We start from the raw sequence: 19,764 nt of genomic DNA on the forward strand, positions 1-19,764 counted from the left end.
GGTCTTTGGCATTTTTCGAATTCCCTACATCCACTGCAGATTGCTTGTACCCTTTCCTTTTCTTCTTATAATAATTTCTTATTATTAATTGTTCATTTTTTATAGCCTGTGTATATATTGTACATATTATTGTAAATTGGATGTGAATAAAGTAAATTTGAATTTATATTGAAAAGTAACATCAGACAATATTACAAAGCAAAAAAAAATCATTTGACACTTATCTTTACAAATTGAATGCTGGAATTATGATCCAGATATAAGATGGCGTTCTTATTCGCTTAGTGTCCGGACAAAGGACACTCACCCTACATTAATAAATTACATTGCTCGCCGAATCAGGAGGTGAAGGGGGGTCGGATCTACTTTAGCCCCATCTTTTGATCGTCACGTCTTATCATTTTCGGGGATTTGTTGCGTGCCCACTCCCCCACCCCCTGCTCAAATACATTTCGCGGCCCCGAGGGCCTGCGGGATAAGCCCTTCCTGTTTTACTGTAACAATGGGGGGGGGGGATCCCCTTTCTCAAGCATGGATCCTACTTTAGGTTCCTTCATAAAGAATATCCGTTTTGATCGAACTCCGATGTAGATAATATGTTCGAACAGATGAAGAAAAATCAGACAAACAATATATACTGACAATTTGATTAAAAGGAACAAAGTTATGACATTTTATAGTTTTGCAATATTTCGGTGAAGCCGTTCGTTACATGTCTTCATGAATATTCGATAAGGAAAGTGATGCTGACATATCCGCACTTGTGTTTTTGTATTTACTTTTATTCACATTTTGCCCCCCAAGAATTTAAATTATTGGATTGATAACTTTTAACTATTGAACACGTGAGATTGCTGCAACCTATTTCATCATAAGGGAGACATAATACAGTAATGTATGAAAAAAATGAAATAAGTATGATTTCATGTATACAATGAAATAAAAATGAGGAAAGTGGGGACATCAGCCCACCTAATGAGTATTCATGACGACGTACATAATATATCTTTTCACAAATAATTTTAAATTTTAAAATTCAACAACTTTACTATATTTGCTGTCAGATTTTGATGAAATTTTCAGCACTCTACTTGGTGAATATTACTCCATACATTTAGGTATAATTGTTTTCAGCCCGGAGTACCCCTTTATTGATCTTTATCACGTTGACAGAGTCTGAAACTGTCGAATGGGACATTCGCCTTCGAGACGGCGGAAGTTCGAGCAGAGGAAGGGTAGAGGTCTACCTTGATGGAATGTGGGGTTCTATCTGCGCAGCTGAAGATGCTTTTCTTTACCGGACATCAAGGATTGTGTGCGGAACATTGGGCCTAAACTCTACGAATGTGCGAGAGTATACAACAGATCGTGGGAGTAGTAATCTGCACAATATAAGCATTGCTCATTGCTTTTTGAATATTGGCGGACCGTTAGAAAGATGTTCATATCTAAACCTCTCATCATGTAACGCTGACGAGCAGGTTTTGGCAGTTGAATGTGGTAAATTTTTATTTTTTAATTAGTTTTATTCATTTATTTTAAAACAGGGATGCCCATCCAACAGTGTGTTGTTCTCCCATTGGGCCCTGTGACGATGTATGAATGCTATCAGTAAGAAACATCTAGTTTTATGTTTTCATTATTTTGTTTTATCTAAGTCGTCCCTCGTTTTACGAATCGAAACATAGGCCTGTTATTACTGTAATTTTAACATACTTGTACTTTTGCATGAATAATTTACCCCATTTAGAAAGATCAGATTTGGCAGGAAAGCTGCTGAGACGCAGAAAAGAGCTCTCGATTCTGAGGAATAAAATTATCATATACCGTAGCGCAAAGTACAATCATGATGAAGTCTCCATGAAAGAGGGGAAGCGCTCCTGTTATCATCATCATCACAATCATCATCATCATCATCATCATTATCTCTATCATCATCGTCATCACTATCATTATCCCCATCATTATAAGTTTAAAACCTGTATGAATGGGGAAATCGAAACAATAGGTTCATTTCGTACCAATAGGGCAGAAAAGCGTTGAGCAGAAACAAATTGTTTTAAGTAGAATAGAAAAAATTGGCCGAGAACAAAATACTTCCCCTACGGTTGGAATTATTATTATTATTATCATTATTATCAACTGTAATTATTAGTATCATAACTGTGACTACACTGTACCTCAAAATTATCGAATTCGAGGAATCACACTATCATGGTTTGAGAGTTATTTGTCAGATATAAAACAATACGAAATTCGCAATAGTATTTCAACTTTCAGTCAATAAAATGTGGAGTTCCTCAAGGATCAATGTAGTCATATAAAAGCTGGGCTATACAAATTAATGTTTATTAAATATTGATTAATAGTTGAAGTAAATTTTATGTGTCAATGTTTCAGTTTATCATCAAATCATTCGTCCTTTGATTTAATCATCACCAGTAACTCCACCAAAACCATCATCATCCCCATGGCCTTAATCTTCATAATTGTCCCCATCATATCTTCGACCTTATCATCTCCATCTTCATTATTCAAATTATGAACAGATATTACCATCTGCTTTGTAAATGTATTATGCAATTTTTTTATATTTTTTTTTTCAAACAATTTATCTGCTTATGATGACAATACTTTTCCTGTAACATCTGTAAATTCCGAATAGTTTGGTAGTAGATCATATTTGTTTAGAAATATATTTGTAGTTAATTTCGTTTTTCTCAATGATTCATGCCAAAAAAAGTAATCAATATATTATGTTTGCTACATGTGTTACAAAATAAAAAAATGTATTATACGAATGTTATTAATTGAATTGAATTTATTAGAACGTCACTAGCATTCGCCAATATTTTGTTCAAAAAAACAAGTACAAAATAATACAAAATAATATGCAGTTCGAGATATATATGAATGAAAAAGAAAACGATAAATCAAATCAAATCAAACCAAAACCAAAACCAACAATAAGTCGCCAAGGAAGGTTCTCTGTTAACGCCAAAACGGTAATTCGATCTTCAAAAGGTGATAATTAGAAATTAACTTATTTCAAAATTGAATAAAACATGAGTTTTTTTCCGGCCTGCATACTTAGAATTTTCGTCGACACGACCAGGAAGGTCCGAGATTGCACAATATGCACATCTCATGCTTGACTGAACCTCAATCTTCAAACCTTGTTTTCTCCCCAACCTGTGATTCTCTCTTTAAATTTCGTCTTCGTTCATTTACGTACTTGGGTCGGTTATCGTTGATTTGTGTTGAAAAGTTATATATGAAGCATCATTTGTGGCAAGCATCGTTGTTCTGAAATCATTGTTACATAAACTGCTCCCGTTAACCTGTAAATCACTTTGTTCCAGGTACCGTTCTGGGCGACATTCGACTGGTAAATGGATCAACCAGTGATGAGGGGAGGGTCGAGATCTTCATCGGCGGAGAATGGGGGACAATCTGCGATGACGGTTGGGATGATAACGATGCTTTTGTTGTTTGTAAGCAGCTAGGATACCACAAGGAGGGCGCTAAGGCAGTGAATGGGAGTGTATATCCTGAGGGAAGTGGTGCGGTACACTTCGGTTATTCTGACTGCGATGGATCAGAAAGGAGACTTTATTGGTGTAATAGGGCCGATTGGGGGGCAAGTAGTTGTGGTCACGACCGAGATGCCGGAGTGGTGTGTCCTTGTAAGTAGCTCTTACGCATGTTAAGAGTAGAAGACAAATCACTCAACCAATAAATATTCAAATGTTTAATGTGAAAGCACATCCCTGAACTTGGCATGACATGTTTCACGACTAGTTCCCTCGACTTACTGTTCACTTATACCTCGGTCACATTTGCTCTACGGCGGCCGTACGGCGAGTCGAAAACAGCCGTCTTATACATTTTTTTTCAAACCACCTATATGCGGCTATTACAAAAAAATGTTAAAACGGCTGTATTCTACTCGCCGTACGGCCGCCATAGATCAAATGTGACCGAGGTATTACTCCCTCGTTTTCTTGACGTGCGAATTTCATTGTACATAGGCCTATTTAATTCATTGTGTATGGGAAAATGAATGCAAATAAATTCAAACCAATACGAAATGTGGGGTACGTGTGACAAGCTCTCGTCGCATAAACACGACGGCAGTGAATGCAACTGGTTTACATGATGCAACGTTAATAATCAGTAACTTGGTATTTCGATTTTTAATAAGTTGTCATTGGTCTGCTTTTAAACAAAACTTAACTCTTCATAAAAAACTAAAATAATAACATTTAGAGACTTTTTAAGATTTGGTACCCCCGAGTGGTACCCCCGTGCCTGATACTATTTCAAATTTCAATCAATACTAGACTACTAGTATATTGGTATATAAATGTTCACATGCCTTCAAAAGTACCTTTCCGATATTCAATCACAAAGTGTGCAATATAAGCCGTCAAAGAGACCTTGTTAACCTCGTTAAAAATGAATAAAAATTACCGAGAGAAGGCGGTAGAATGTCAAAAATTCAGAGCCATTAATTCGGTGGGTTCACAATACGGTGCGCTATCTATCGGTTGCAGCCGACAGGCCAAAATTCGCAATACATCATGAGAAAGGTCGACATCTGCTGCGTGTGTGCATGCATGCATGATATTACTCAGCGCTGGTCGACGCATCTCGACCATAATTTATCTTTATTAGGGTCCAGGAGGTAGGAGAGAAATTAGTTTACTGACGGATGGTCTAATATTACTGTGTCTAATCATCAGATGGACTAACAACATTCGGGCCAAACCCACTCAGTCCAATTCTCTTTTGGTCTCATGACCACTTGGTCTAATAGCCAATTGGCCTAATGACCACTTGGTTTAATAGCCAATTGGTCTAATGTCCACTTGGTCTAATAGCCACTTGGTCTAATGCCCAGTTGGGCTAATCGTCACTTGGTCTAATTTTCATTTGGTTTAATTGCCATTTCGTCTAATGTATTTTATTGTCACTTGGTCTAATTGCATTTGGTCTAATACCACTTCGTCTAATAGTCGGTTGGTCTAATACTAGATAGTCTAATATCAGTTGGTCTAATCCTCACTTGGTCCATCATTCATTTGGTCTATATTGCAGTTGGTCTAATGTGCAGTTGGTCATTATGCTCACTTGGTCCATTATTCAGTTGGTCTAATGTGCAGTGGGTCTAATTTCCATTTGGGCTAATATCCACTTGGTCTAATTTCCACTTCGGCTATTTTCTACTTGGTCTAATTTCCAGATAGTCTAACATTCATTTCGTCTACATGCCACTTGGTCTAATTTGTAAAGTTTGCATGGTGACTTGTTTTCAATTTTCTGGTGAAATTTTTACAATTACTTTCCGCGCGGCGGCTTCGAAACCTCATACACGCACCTCTCGATAGTGGGGTACAGTTAGAGTGACTTTATTTCCATCCCCAAATTAAAAAAAATATGAGATGAAAAAAAAAATTGGGGGATTAGACAAACTTTGGGGAATTTTTGTCTGTTTCAGGGGATTTTTGAAGGTTTTGGGGAAAAACAATGAATTTGGCTAATTTTCTGTAAAATAATATTATACGATCATTGAGGTGGAAAAAATATGATTTTAATTTATCCACCTCTATGTATATGATCTACTGTAGATAGTTAACGACTGGCTTAACCCAATCAGGGTTCCCAGCTTTTCAAGAAAACAAAAATCCCTGATTTTTCTCTGAAGAAGTTTAAAACTTCCCTGATAATTAAAACCCATTCCCAGCTTTTCATGTTTTCTAAGTTGTTGCAGTGAATTACATGTATTATTATTATTTTTCAAACATGTAGGCCTATTATCATTTTTAATTATAGGTACAAGTAGGCCTACATGCACTGTAGTAAAAGAGGCTACACAAAAAACACCATAACATGTCATTCAATAAATGTTGTTTTCTTATACAACAAAATATAACAGAGTCTGACTGACTATCGTGCTTTCGACTTTTGGGCCGATCAGCATTCCCTGATTTTACCCTCATTTGAGGCATTTCCCCCTGATTTTTCCCTGACTGGAAAGAACGTTAAAAAAATCCCTCATTTCCTTGATGGGCTGGGAAACCTGTCAATCCATTTTAAGGAGGAGGCAAAGAAGTAGAACAAAAACAGAATGAGAAGATATATAAGATGAATGACTACTGTGGTGATAACTGATAAAGGTCTGCAAACGTAGACTACACTATTAACACGTCTATATGGCTGCTACCATGATGATCGCAGTGATGTTGTCGCAGCTTATCAAACTATATCTAAGGTCTGTTATTTGCCTCCAAACTAACTATTGGAATAACTAAACAAAATATTCATAACAAAATTACATGATCTAATGGCTTTGTTACTTTTAGAATCCCCCAAACTGCATAACTATTGCTTATTTTCCATCAAGTTCAAGTATCTCCCTTAATGGTGCATAACAATAATTTAAAAGAGGAATAGACATGTTTACCGGATACGTATCCACACATTCAATTACATTATATTTTGTTCCTTTCTTCAAAGGGCAGTTTATAATCACTCGCGTCGCGTGCGGGTTCGTAATCACTCGCGTTTTGAATTTTTGGCGATTTTTTTTTTATTTCGGTGCAATTTTTTTTTTAACGGTGTCTTCAATGGGACAGACATGCAGGGAAAATAAAATGAAATTGAAATTCGAGTTTCGTTTTAAGCCGGCAATTAAGTGCCTTAAAATAAAATGTACTCGACTACTGTTTTAAAGGACAAGTCCACCCCAACAAAAAATTGATTTGAATAAAAAGAGAAAAATCCAACAAGCATAACACTGAAAATTTCATCAAAATCGGATGTAAAATAAGAAAGTTATGACATTTTAAAGTTTCGCTTAATTTCACAAAACAGTTATATGCACATCCTGGTCGGTATGCAAATGAGGAGACTGATGACGTCATCCACTCACAATTTCTTTTGTATTTTATTATATAAAATATAAAATATTCTAATTTTCTCCTCATTGTCAAGTGAAACAGTGACTAATTTCTCCCTGGACATGTGGAATTAGCATTGTTTAATACTATATGGTTCAGTCAAGTTGGTCCATAAGGTCAAATCTGTAAAAAATGAAATATTGTATAATTCAAACAATACAAAACAAAAGAAATAGTGAGTGATGGACATCATCGACTGACTCACCTAGTTGTGCATATAACTGTTTTGTGAAAAATAAGCGAAACTTTGAAATGCCATAACTTTCTTATTTTACGTCCAAATTTGATGAAATTTTCAGTGTTATGCTAGTTTGATTTTTCTCTATTTAGTCAAATCAACATTTTGCTGGGGCGGACTTGACCTTTAACATAACAAACAAGCAAATCAGCCATGTGGCTCAACTAACTTAGAATAGATCCGGACTTCTACTGTGTCTTATACGAGGACTCCGAGTCGGAACTTGCCATATCTGCCACATCGATATTACATCGTATCATTCCCATATGCGGACATGCCTGCATGCAATGGCCCCAAGGCGGCCGGACCCGGCCGCGGTCGGACACGACGTGCATCGGTAGCATGGAGCAAGCTAACGTGAGTCGAGCTGAGTTAGATCCCACGTTATATATGAGGCGCCGATTGTACCAATATTATATAGAACAATTATTTGTTATATAATCATTATTCATTAAAGGACAAGTCCACCCTAACAAAAACTTGATTTGAATAAAAATAGAAAAATTCAACAAGCATAACACTGAAAATTTCATCAAAATCGGATGTAAAATAAGAAAGTTATGACATTTTAAAGTTTCGCTTCATTTCACAAAACAGATATATGCACATCTCGGTCGGTATGCAAATGAGGGAACTGATGACATCACTCACTCACTATTTCTTTTGTATTTTATAATATGAAATATGAAATATTTTGATTTTCTCGTCATTGTCATGTGAAATTAAGTTTCATTCCTCCCTGAACACGTGGAATTCAATTTTTTAACATTTTGTGCTTCAGGCAAGGAGGTCCTAATCATCATATTCGTAAAAATTGAAATATTGTATAAGTCAAACAATAAAAAACAAAAGAAATAGTGAGTGAGTGACATCATCGACTCTCTCATTTGGATGTAACTGGCTCGTTCATATAACTATTTTGTTAAGAATAAGCGAAACTTTGAAATGTCATAACTTTCTTATTTTCCATCCGATTTTGATGAAATTTTCAGTATTGTGCTTGTCTGATTTTTCTTTATTGATTCAAATCAACATTTTTCTGAGGTGGACTTGACCTTTAAATAATAACTATTATCACCCGTATCAGACATCTGAGCTGGTCATTTACAAAACCGTATTTCCCTGTATTTTATTCTTATCAGGAAGGGATAGGTATATTGTTTGTATTTTCCTCGGTCTCAATGCGCGTATTGACTTTGCATGCAGAGACGACGCAAAATATACCTTTGTATTTTCCCTGGTCTCACATCCGGGCCTTTGAGGATGCGAATGAAGTGATACGCTTCATAATAATCCGCGCACCAACGATCTACGTCATAATAAAAGACAACGCTGGATCTGGGCGCTTGCAAGTACGTCATAGTAGTAAAGTGCAGAGCCTAGACACTGATATTATCATGACACAACAGAACTCTATTCTTAAAAGATATCACTGTTATCATGATTTTTGCTCTAGATATCTGATTTGGATGATAATGAAAATATTGACTGCCCTTCTTTCGGGGAACATCAAATATATTGCCCTTAAAGACCCATATTGCCCTCGTCTAAAGACTCGGGCCAATATGATTATTTTGCTGGCAATATATTTGATGTTCCCCTCAAGACTAGTCAATATTATATAATTATTTATATATAATTTACATTCTATTTGTAAATAATTACTATTATATAAAATAACATTTCTAATTATTTATATATAATTCCAAGTAATACTTCATTACTTGTAAATAATAATAGTTCGACATTCCATTATTTATAAATAATGATTATTTGTTTTTCATTATCTATAAATAATAATTTTTGTGTTTCATTATTTATAAATAATGACACTGCATACTTCATTATTTATGAATAATTGCAATTCGTTTTTTTATTATTTATAAATAAGTTTGTCGAGTTTTCTATTATTTGTAAATGATAAGTATCTATTACCAATGCCGGTGCACATTTCTTTATTTATAAATAATTTGTTGAGTTTCCCATTATTTATAAATAATGAAAATTCATCGTGTTTCATAATTTATAAATAACATTTTTGTTTGAATATCCCATTATTTATAAATAATCATTATTTATAAATAATAGAATGTCGAACTATTATTATTTACAAATAATGAAGTATTACTTGGAATTATATATAAATAATTAGAAATGTTATTTTATACAATAGTAATTATTTACAAATAGAATGTAAATTATATATAAATAATAGATATCATTTAATGAATAATGATTATGTAACAAATAATTGTTCTATATAATATTGGTACAATCGGCGTCTCATATGTAACGTGGGATCTAACTCAGCTTGACTCACGTTAGCTTGCTCCATGCTACCGATGCACGTCGTGTCCGACCGCGGCCGGGTCCGGCTGCCTTGGGGCCATTGCATGCAGGCATGTCGATCCGCATATGGGAATGATACGATGTAATATCGATGTGGCAGATATGGCAAGTTCCGACTCGGAGTCCTCGTATAAGACACAGTAGAAGTCCGGATCTATTCTAAGTTAGTTGAGCCACATGGCTGATTTGCTTGTTTGTTATGTTAAAACAGTAGTCGAGTACATCTAATTTAAGGCACTTGCCGGCTTAAAACGAAACTCGAATTTCAATTTCATGTTATTTTCCCAGCGTGTTTGTCCCATTGAAGACACCGTTAGAAAAAAAATCGCACCGAAATGAAAAAAATCGCCAACAATAAAAAACGCGTGTGATTACCAACGCGACGCGAGTAATTACGAACGCGAGTGAATATAATAAGCCCTTCAAAGTGTTATTTTGATGAAACCCCGCCATTCGACCATTATGAGCTAAAACTTCCCCAACTTGTTTTTCTGTAAATGTGCATGCGGTGATGTAGTGATTATGAGTATATAATATCGTTTTCATCATCATCTATACTGTATAATCGATATATAGGCCTAATTATAAGAATTATATTTGATGAGAATAATTCATTTGATGAGCGCGTCATCGATAGTCATTCACGGTGAGGTTTTGCGCCCATCACCCCTACCCCGGCTCTACCCCTCCGTATCCTGGCGACATGTATTAACTGATGCATGGTAATTATCCACTACGTACCATATTTGTTAATTCTAGATCAAATAAATGATAATGAATGATGTTGTGTTAGAATAAATGGACATTAGACCAAGTGTGAATTAGACCAAATGAGAATTAGACCAAGTGACGATTAGCCCACCTGGGTACTAGACCAATTGGCGATAAGACCAAGTGGTCATTAGACGATTTGGCTATTAGACCAAGTGGTCATTAGACCAATTGGTTATTAGACCAAGTGGTCATTAGACCAATTGGATATTAGACCAAGTGGAAAGTAGACTAAATGGAAATTAGACCAATTTGAAATTAAACGAAACGGTCATTAGACCATGTGACAATTAGACGAAATGAAAATTAGACCATGTGACAATTAGACAAAATGAAAATTAGACCAAGTGGAAATTAGTCGAAGTGGAAATTAGACCAAGTGGTGTTAGACCAACTGGAAATTAGACTCAATGTTTTTAGCCCAACTGCTCATTAGACGAATGGGATATTAGACCAAGTGGAAATTAGACGAATTGGATATAAGACCAAGTGGGAATTAGACGAATTGGATATTAGACGAATTGGATATTAGACGAACTGATTGTAGACGGAATGAGTTTAGACTATGTGAAGTTGGACGAACTAATAAGTAGACCAAGTGGAATTAGACCATCCGATAATTCACCAAGAAATTTGCCTGCATATTTCTTTGCGAAATTTAGACGTTTTGGTTATTATTTTGCCATATGGTTTCCAAAGTTAGAAATTGCACCTATTCGCTGCAACCAGGGATCCCTGCTGCAACCGATAGATGGCGCACTATATTATGAATCCACCGAACTAGTAGACTTGTTAACTGCAAAAAAAGGGGTGAACGCTGCATTTTTTAGTACAAATGTCCCACTTAGCACAAATGTTCTTTGACTCAACAGAAATAGATTCATCCAAAGAGACACATTGTATCTATGCAAATAAGCAAGTAATTTGCATAAATTTGCATATTATGTCGATATAGCGAAAACAAGTATTTAAGAATAAATTTTTGACCAAAACTGCCCTAAAATTGGAAATAAAAGACTTAGGGTAAGAAAGGGAAGAAAATTGTCATAAAATGATTGGGATATCTTTGTTTATGATTACCTAATTTACATAATTATGCAAATTATAATTCAAAACAGAGTATTTTTTCATGAATCCTGAACTGTTTTATAAATAACAGCAATTAATACACAATGTCAACATTCTACATGAAAGAGAATATATTAGCGAAAACATCGATATGCTTCATGACAGTATTAGTGTCTTAATTTGCTTAGAAAGAGGGCAAATATGTTAAAATGTAAGACGTGGTTTTGCGCTAAAACGAGACCAAAACAACCTCTATGTCACAGTCCGACTCACGAATCAACAATAAAGCGATCAATGGTATTTCATTCGAGATAACACAATCCCAACACAATAGCTTCCATCGGCTTCTCGTATCGCTTTTGTTGGTGTGTCTGCCACACCGTAATCTATGGTATATACGGGCAAAATGCATTTCGGTATCGGTAAAACACCATTTGTTTTATTTGTTTCTAATTTGTTTCTCTTGGAAAATTTACAGGAGACATTGCTTTGCAGGTTACTGCTTTAATACAGCTCTGGCACATGAATCGTGACGAATGCACCCCACCTCAACAGATATTTTAACTTTGTTAAAATATATATCTTTTGGAGACCCCGAAGTGGCAAAACTGCATTCCCCGCGGCATTCCCGCTACTTTACAAAACCAGTTTGACCTGTATAATCGACTTGGAAAAGACAGATGTATGAGACATCAGTTAACATGATTCCTGAAGAAAGTTTTTTTTTTATTTAAGCACACGGGAGCCCTCCGAATTTACCCCATCCCCTCTCCGTATTTCGACAAAAAATTAAAAAATATCGTGTTTTAACGCCACCGGCAAGGCAAATTGCGTTTTTTTTTTTATAATAAAGCAACTTTTATATCTATATTTCACATTTATCAATATTAATATTATTATTATTGTTGTTCTGCAGTTTGTAATAATGCTCTATAGCACAGTAAAGGCTATAGCCCAACGGGAGTGTGCCTAGGATACCCTTTCCCCTTTTGGTTTTATGTATTAAAAATAGTTTATTGTCTTTAGAACTCTTAAAAGATTACTTTTGTTTGTATTGATATCTTGGAATAGATTGAGGAGAAAATACTGCACAATTGACATGTAGAAGAGCTGTGGTACACTGAAGAACAGCCACACGTAATCTCTGAAATACTCAAACCCCTTTATTGATTTCACTCTATGTTAAATTTAAATATTTTTAGAGCCCAATCAGAAGAAAGATACATTTCTACTACACACAGCAAAGCCTCTTTACGTTCTCCTCTTGAAAAAAAAACAACATAGAAGGCATTGTTTTATATCGCATAAAATAATTTGTGTACATGACGGTGGCCTGTCGAAGTTGCCCAACCCTTTATTTTGTTTTGACAATATACATGTACATTTAAAATATCGTCTCAATGAAGCCTTCATCTGGAAAAGGGCACTTATTAAAGCTAGCATCTACACTATATAGAGGAGGTCCTGGCACTGGGAAGCGGGAGCTGAAGCACCCGCAAGATTTTCCGGGGGGGGGGGGTGTGCTGCGTGTATTATTCTCCATAGACAGCACCTCCTGGAATTCCGGCAGATGTGACCCAAAAAAAAGAAACGTTACTAAAATAGCCCTCATTTTGTAGTGCAATCCTTTTTGTTTATTTGCTTGTTGAAATGATGTAAATTTGAAAACAAAAAAGGTTCAATGTAAAGTTTTGGTCCCAAGATATTTAACAAGCAAATAAACAAAAAGGATTGCATTAAAAAATGAAGGTTATTTTGGTAACGTTTTTTTCTTCTTCGTTTTTTCACATCTGCCGGAATTCCAGGGGGTGCTGTCTATGGAGAATAATACACGCAGCACACCCCCCGGAAAATCTTGCGGGTGCTTCAGCCCCCGCTTCCCAGTGCCAGGATCTCCTCTATATAGTGTAGATGCTACCTTTAATAAGTGCCCTTTTCCAGATGAGGGCTTCATTGAGACGAAATTTTTAAATGTACATGTATATTGTCAAAACAAAATAAAGGGTTGGGCAACTTCGACAGGCCACCGTTATGTACACGAACTAATTTTATGCGATATAAAACAATGCCTGCTATGCTCGTTTTTTTTTTTTCAAGAGGTAAAACTAAAGAGGCTTTACTGTGTGTAATAAAAATGCATCTTTCTTCCGATTGGGCTCTAAAAATGTTTAAATTTAACATAGAGTGGAATCAATAAAGGGGTTTGAGTATTTTAGAGCTTATGTGTGGCTGTTCTTCAATGTACCACAGCTCTTCTACATGTCAATTGTGCAGTATTTTCTCCTCAATCTATTCCAAGATATCAATACAAACAAGAGTAATCTTTTAAGAGTTCTAAAGACAATAAACTATTTTTTAATACATAAAACCAAAAGGGGAAAGGGTATCCTAGGCATGTTCCTGTTGGGTTATAGCCTTTACTGTGCTAGAGCATTATTACAAACGGTAGAGCAATAATAATAATAAGATTATTAATGATAATTATAATAATATCAATAGCGATGGATTTAGATATAAGAATATGAATATAAAAGTTGCTCTATTATACCAAAAAATGCAATTTGCCTTGCCGATGTCTTTAAAACAAGATATTTTTGTATTTAGTGTCGAAATACGGAGAGGGGATGGGGTAAATTCGGAGGGCTCCCGTGGGCTTAAATAAACAAAAATAAAAAACTTTTTTTGAGAATCATGTTAACTGATGTCTCATACATCTGTCTTTTCCAAGTCGATTATACAAGTCAAACTGGTTTTGTAAGGTAGTGGGAATGCCGTGGGGATGCAGTTTTGCCACTTCGGGGTCTCCAAAAAGATATATGGTTTAATAAAGTTAAAATATGGATTGAGGTATAGGATACATTTGTCATGATTCATGTGCCAGAGCTTTATTAAAGCAGTAACCTGCAAAGCAGTGTCTCCTGTAAATTTTCCAAGAGAAACAAATAAAACAAATAGTGTTTTACCGATACCGAAATGCATTTTGCCCGTATATACCATAGATTACGGTGTGGCAGACACACCAACAAAAGCGATACGAGAAGCTGATGGAAGCTATTGTGTTGGGATTGTGTTATCTCGAATGACATACCATTGGTTGCTTTATTGTCCGATTCGTGAGTGTGACTGTGACATAGAGGTTGTTTTGGTCTCGTTTTTATAATAGCGCAAAACCACGTCTTACATTTTGACATAGTTGCCCTCTTTCTAAGCATATTAAGACACTAATACTGTCATGAAGCATATCGATGTTTTCGCCAATATATTCTCTTTCATGTAGAATGTTGACATTGTGTATTAATTGCTGTTATTTATAAAACAGTTTAGGATTCATGAAAAAACACTCTGTTTTAAATTATGATTTGCATAATTTATATAAATTAGGTAATAAAAAACAAGGATATCCAAATCATTTTATGACAATTTTCTTCTCTTTCTTACCCTAAGTCTTTTATTTCCAATTTTAGGGTAGTTCTGGTTAAAAATTTATTCTTAAATACATGTTTTCACTATATCGACATAATATGCAAATTTATGCAAATTACTTGCTTATTTGCATAGATACAGCGTGTCTCTTTGGATGAATCTATTTCTTTTGACTCAAGGAACATTTGTGCCAAGTGGGACATTTGTACTAAAAAATGCAGCGTTCAACCTCTTAACAAGTCTACTAAACAGACCAGTTCGGAGTTACCTCTTGGGCAATTTTGGTCAAATGACCTTGGCTACGATATGCATATTTCAAAGCAAGACATCATGTAAGCATGCCTTACACAGCGGGATGCAGAAATTGAATAGACCAGGGGTGGTATTCTGAAAACGTTCTTATCTTTGTTCTTATCTCATTGAGATAAGAAGACGCTAAAATCATTGCAAATCGGTATTCTGAAAATCTTCTTAACGCGTTCTTATCTCTGTAAGGACTACCTCCTTCTTATCTTCAACACGCCCATTTTTAGGATATTACCAATCAAAATGCGCTTTATATTGGCAGTTTAACCAATAGAAGCGTTCCTTATGTCAAGAGAATATCATGGGCACTGTGCGTACACTGTTTCTGGCGCATTGCGCGAAATAGGCATTTTATACGCAACAACGACTGATTATTATTTCGAGACACGTGCACAAAATAAAGAAAGAAAGTAAAGAAAAAGGTAAAGAAAGCAATTACGAATAAAGAATAAAACAGGAAGAAAGAAAGTAAGTAGGTAAGTAAGAAGACAGAAAAGGGTCAGAATGAAGCAGAAATTACAAAAAAATAAAAGGAAAAGGTAAACGAAAGAAAGCAAGCAAAAAGAATTTAAAAGAAAATTTAAAAATCTAAAGAAATAAAAAAGGAAAGAATACAAGAAAGAAAAAGGAGGAATGAATAGAATGATAATCAATGATAAAAAGAGGAATAAAAAATTGAAGGAAAAATAAAGAAGGAAAAGAAAAGAAACTTGAAGAATAAAGAAAAAGATTTTTAAAACTTAATAGAAAAAAGAGTAAAGAATAAACGAAATAAGAATGAGCGAAAAAGTAGAATAAAGAAAGAAATAAAGAAAGAAAAAAGAAAGAAAGAAAGAAAGAAGAAAGTGGGCCTTAATGAGGCACACATTTAGTGTGATAAAGCAGAAAGTAAAAAAAAATGAACGAAAGAACAAACGAACGAGCGAAAAAAAAAGAACAAAAAAAAAAATTAAAGAAATTAGAAGAGAAAGAAAACAGCAAAGGATGAGGGTAAAATTTAAAAAAAATTGAGGGAAAGAGGAAAGAAAGAAAAAAAAGGATATATAATGATATAAAAATAAATATATAAATATATAAAAACGAAAGAATGAAAGAAAGAAAAAGAATGAAGAAATAAAAAGATTGCAAAAAATAAAGTGAAGGGAGAAAGGAAAAGAAAGTAAGAGAGAAAAGGGGAAAGAAAACAAAAAACTTAATAAAGAAAAAAAAAGGAAAAAAAATCGAAAAGGGAAAATAAAAAAAAGAAGAAAGGTAAAGAATAAATAAAATAACGCAAAAAATAAGGAAGAAGTTAAACGATTCAAAAGAATAAAACAAAAGATTTAAATTAAGAATGAAAGAAAGGAAGAAAGACAAACAAATAAAAATAAAGAAAAAGAGAAAATAAATAAATGAAATAAAGAAAGACAGAACGAAAGGAAGAATGAAGAAAGAAAGAAACAAAGAAAGAAAGAAAGAAAAAAAAAGAAAAAAAAATGGATAAAAAAAAGAGACGGGCAAAATAAAGGGTGAATGAAAGAAAGGGTGGGAGGAATACTTGTTACTACCAGTGGCCATCGATTTTTAGCAAGAAAGAATGCGGACATCGTAAGATGTGATAACCCTCTAGCTATCTTAAATATTATCATAAATATCGTAAAAAGATAAGAAAGATAAAAGATAAGAACGTTTTCAGAATACCACTTATCTTTATTTTGTTCTTATCTTTTAGCGCGCTTTTGTATTATATGCGCGAGTAATACATTTACGCGCTCAGCATAGGATGTTTAGCAAGATAAGAAAAAGATAAGAACAAAAGATAAGAAAAAGATAAGAACGTTTTCAGAATACCAATTTGAGATTGTGACGTAGATAAGAACAAAATTAAGATAAGAACGTTTTCAGAATACCGCCCCAGGTGACTAAAAAAGCACTCAACAACACTCTATGAAGGTATTTGTTGCACTTCTGCTATGAATGCATTAGCATGTTGCCGGCATGTTATTACATCAATGTACTTGGCCAACTGTGAAATACCAGTCGCTAATTGACGCATGGTTGTTTTTTGTGGATTTAATGAAAAACCCAAAATTGAATTCAAAAGAATATGTGAATAATCAAGATATCAAAGTTAGTGCTTATCTCATCAGCCATGTCACAGTACAAATGATCTTCTTCTGATCATGCGCAGAATGGAACTCCGAACTGGTTCATTTGAGAGTTCGGCCAACCCGGTTTCAATGGGTTACTAACATGGCACATGTTTTGTTATAGGCAAGCCCAATTCAAAAGAAATTGCGCCATGTTGGTAACCCAATGAAACTTTAGGCAGACATTAAGAGGAAGGAGAAAACCAATGAATTTTTTATTAGGCATTTATTCAAGTTTTGTTTTTCAGATGAGATCAGTGTCCAGTATTATTGCTGTAATTTGCGCGATCAATCCTAACTATCATAACCATGGCCTTTATTTTGTCTTTTTTTTTTTATTGAATTCAAAGCTACTGTGGAAGGTGACGTCCGTCTTGTCGGTACTGACAACTATTCGGGTCGCCTGGAATACTTTCATAATGACGAATGGGGCACTATCTGTCGTGGTATCAGTGATTACTTTGATGATTGGAATGACGTAAACGCTTGGGTAGTTTGTTTCCAGCTCGGGTTCAAGCCATTTAGTGGATTTAGTGAACAATGGAGCAGTTATGGGAATCCGCCTGCTCCTATACATTTGAATAATGTCGGGTGTTCAGGGAAAGAGACCAGACTAGAATCATGCCAAAGTGACCTGTCGGGTGTAGGCTGTTCTCACTTCTCAGCTGTATGGATACATTGCCATCGTAAGTACAACGTTGCTGCCAGCTGCGTGGGAAGAATGTCATAAGGTGAAGACGTGGGTTTATACTGCGCAGAATTCATGGGAGAGAGAGAGAGAGGGGGGTGGGGGGAGATAGAGACGGAGAGATTGAGGAATAGAGAGAGCATGTCGAGGGGGACGGGGCTGTGGTTCGGGAGCAAGGACCTGTGAAAAATTAGTTCGTACAACCCACACCACAGTGCTAGGTAGGTAGTAGTCTCAGATTGTGGTATCACTATTTACTACCGTTGAATTTGAATAGCAATGTAAAATAGCAAAACGTGAAAAAAAATCAACAACTTTTAAGGGGAAGGTGAAATGTAACTTGCCATATCTCCGCTTGTATATGTCATAAATACGTCATTCATGTATCAAAATGTTGCTGGGTGACAGCTCTGACGTTACAGCAACATTCAAAAGTGAAATTGAGATATCGAACCTTCAAAATAGGAAAACACTAACACTGACTTATGGCCAGTGTCGTTTTCAATCTCAAGTAGATATGAAATAATTGAGACGATAAATTGATTTTGTGTTTAAATATGTGGCGCTCTATAAAACTATACTTGGATAAAATATGCGTTATGCATAACAAAATTAATATTTTAAAACATTTTCAGATATTTTCTAACTAGCCTGTGGTCTACAATTTACAATCTTGTAGTACCGTTAGTTTGGCATCCAACGCTGCTTAAGTCAATTAGAATTACTTTTTACTGGCGATCTGATCCAAGCCAAATTCATTACCACTGGCGGAGGACCCCGCCCTCAAAAATTAAAATGATGGGGCCAGACATGGAGTATGGGGCAAAATGTCTAAGGAAATGTGCGCAACCGAAGCGATTGAGCCAAAAATTACGTTTTTAATATACCAATATGTTTTTTGACAGATAATTACATATTATCCAGAAATATAATATTTCCTCATTTTCCTTTCTTTTTCTTTCTTCTTACTTCATTTTTTTAACGTGAAATTGTTTAGGGGTCAACGGCCCCAAGTCTCCTATTTTTTACAGCAGTATTCATTACTGAACATCATAAAAAGTAAATATTTCCAAGTCGTTTTCCCCCCTCATAGTCTTTGTTTATATCAGACCCCCCTTAAGTATGATGATCTCCCCCACCTAGATAACAAGTATCAAAATGATACTGGATGATAGGTCCAATGATACGACAAACATTTCGAAGTGAAAATCTCTATTTCGTGATAATTTTCAAACGAAGTTTACATTGTAAATTCTGATGATCAAGTGCAATTCTCAGATGAATGATACTTTACTCAATATTCCCATTCATTTGAAATGAATAAAGTAATTGTATGAATGTCGCAGTTTTTTGTTGTATCATTTAACTTCATTTCAATTCAATTGAACATCTATTTTATTCCAATTGACATTTAATCAATTTTCATTTTAATATAATATACACATCAATAATATCATTAATATAGTAGAGAAAACAATGAATGTAAATACAGTATGTAAATTGTACATGGAAGAATGCGTAAAAATCCAGAAAGCAGGTTCCTTTGTCGGAAATCGGGATACCTTTAAAACAATGAGTAAACAACAATTAAAAAAAAGAGGGCTAAGAGAAGGGACAGGAAGAGAAGAGAGGAAAGAAAAGAGCTTAGAGAGGCGAGCAAACAAGTAGAATACGAAAGGGCATGGACTTATGATGCAAATGACCTAGGAGTATATTTAACGCATATTTTAGTGAAGCAGCTTTTAATTTTTATTGATCTCCTGCAAATTAATGAGGAGATATTTGCTCAAAACATTATCCTGGCATATTGAAGCCTATTTTTACATGAAC

General features: G+C 35.0%; 1 protein-coding gene across 1 annotated transcript in view; it reads left to right on the forward strand.

Moving 5' to 3' along the window:
- LOC129275991 (scavenger receptor cysteine-rich domain superfamily protein-like) overlaps positions 1 to 19,764 on the forward strand; it is a 44,367-nt gene that overhangs the window by 6,196 nt on the left and 18,407 nt on the right. Inside the window, exons 2-4 of the mRNA XM_064109505.1 lie at positions 1,174 to 1,500; positions 3,363 to 3,686; positions 17,597 to 17,932. Of these exons, the coding sequence (XP_063965575.1) occupies positions 1,174 to 1,500; positions 3,363 to 3,686; positions 17,597 to 17,932 (987 nt within the window). The remainder of the gene's footprint in view (positions 1 to 1,173; positions 1,501 to 3,362; positions 3,687 to 17,596; positions 17,933 to 19,764) is intronic.

This window comes from Lytechinus pictus, chromosome 14 (assembly GCF_037042905.1).
Source record: "Lytechinus pictus isolate F3 Inbred chromosome 14, Lp3.0, whole genome shotgun sequence".
NCBI lineage: Eukaryota > Metazoa > Echinodermata > Echinoidea > Temnopleuroida > Toxopneustidae > Lytechinus > Lytechinus pictus.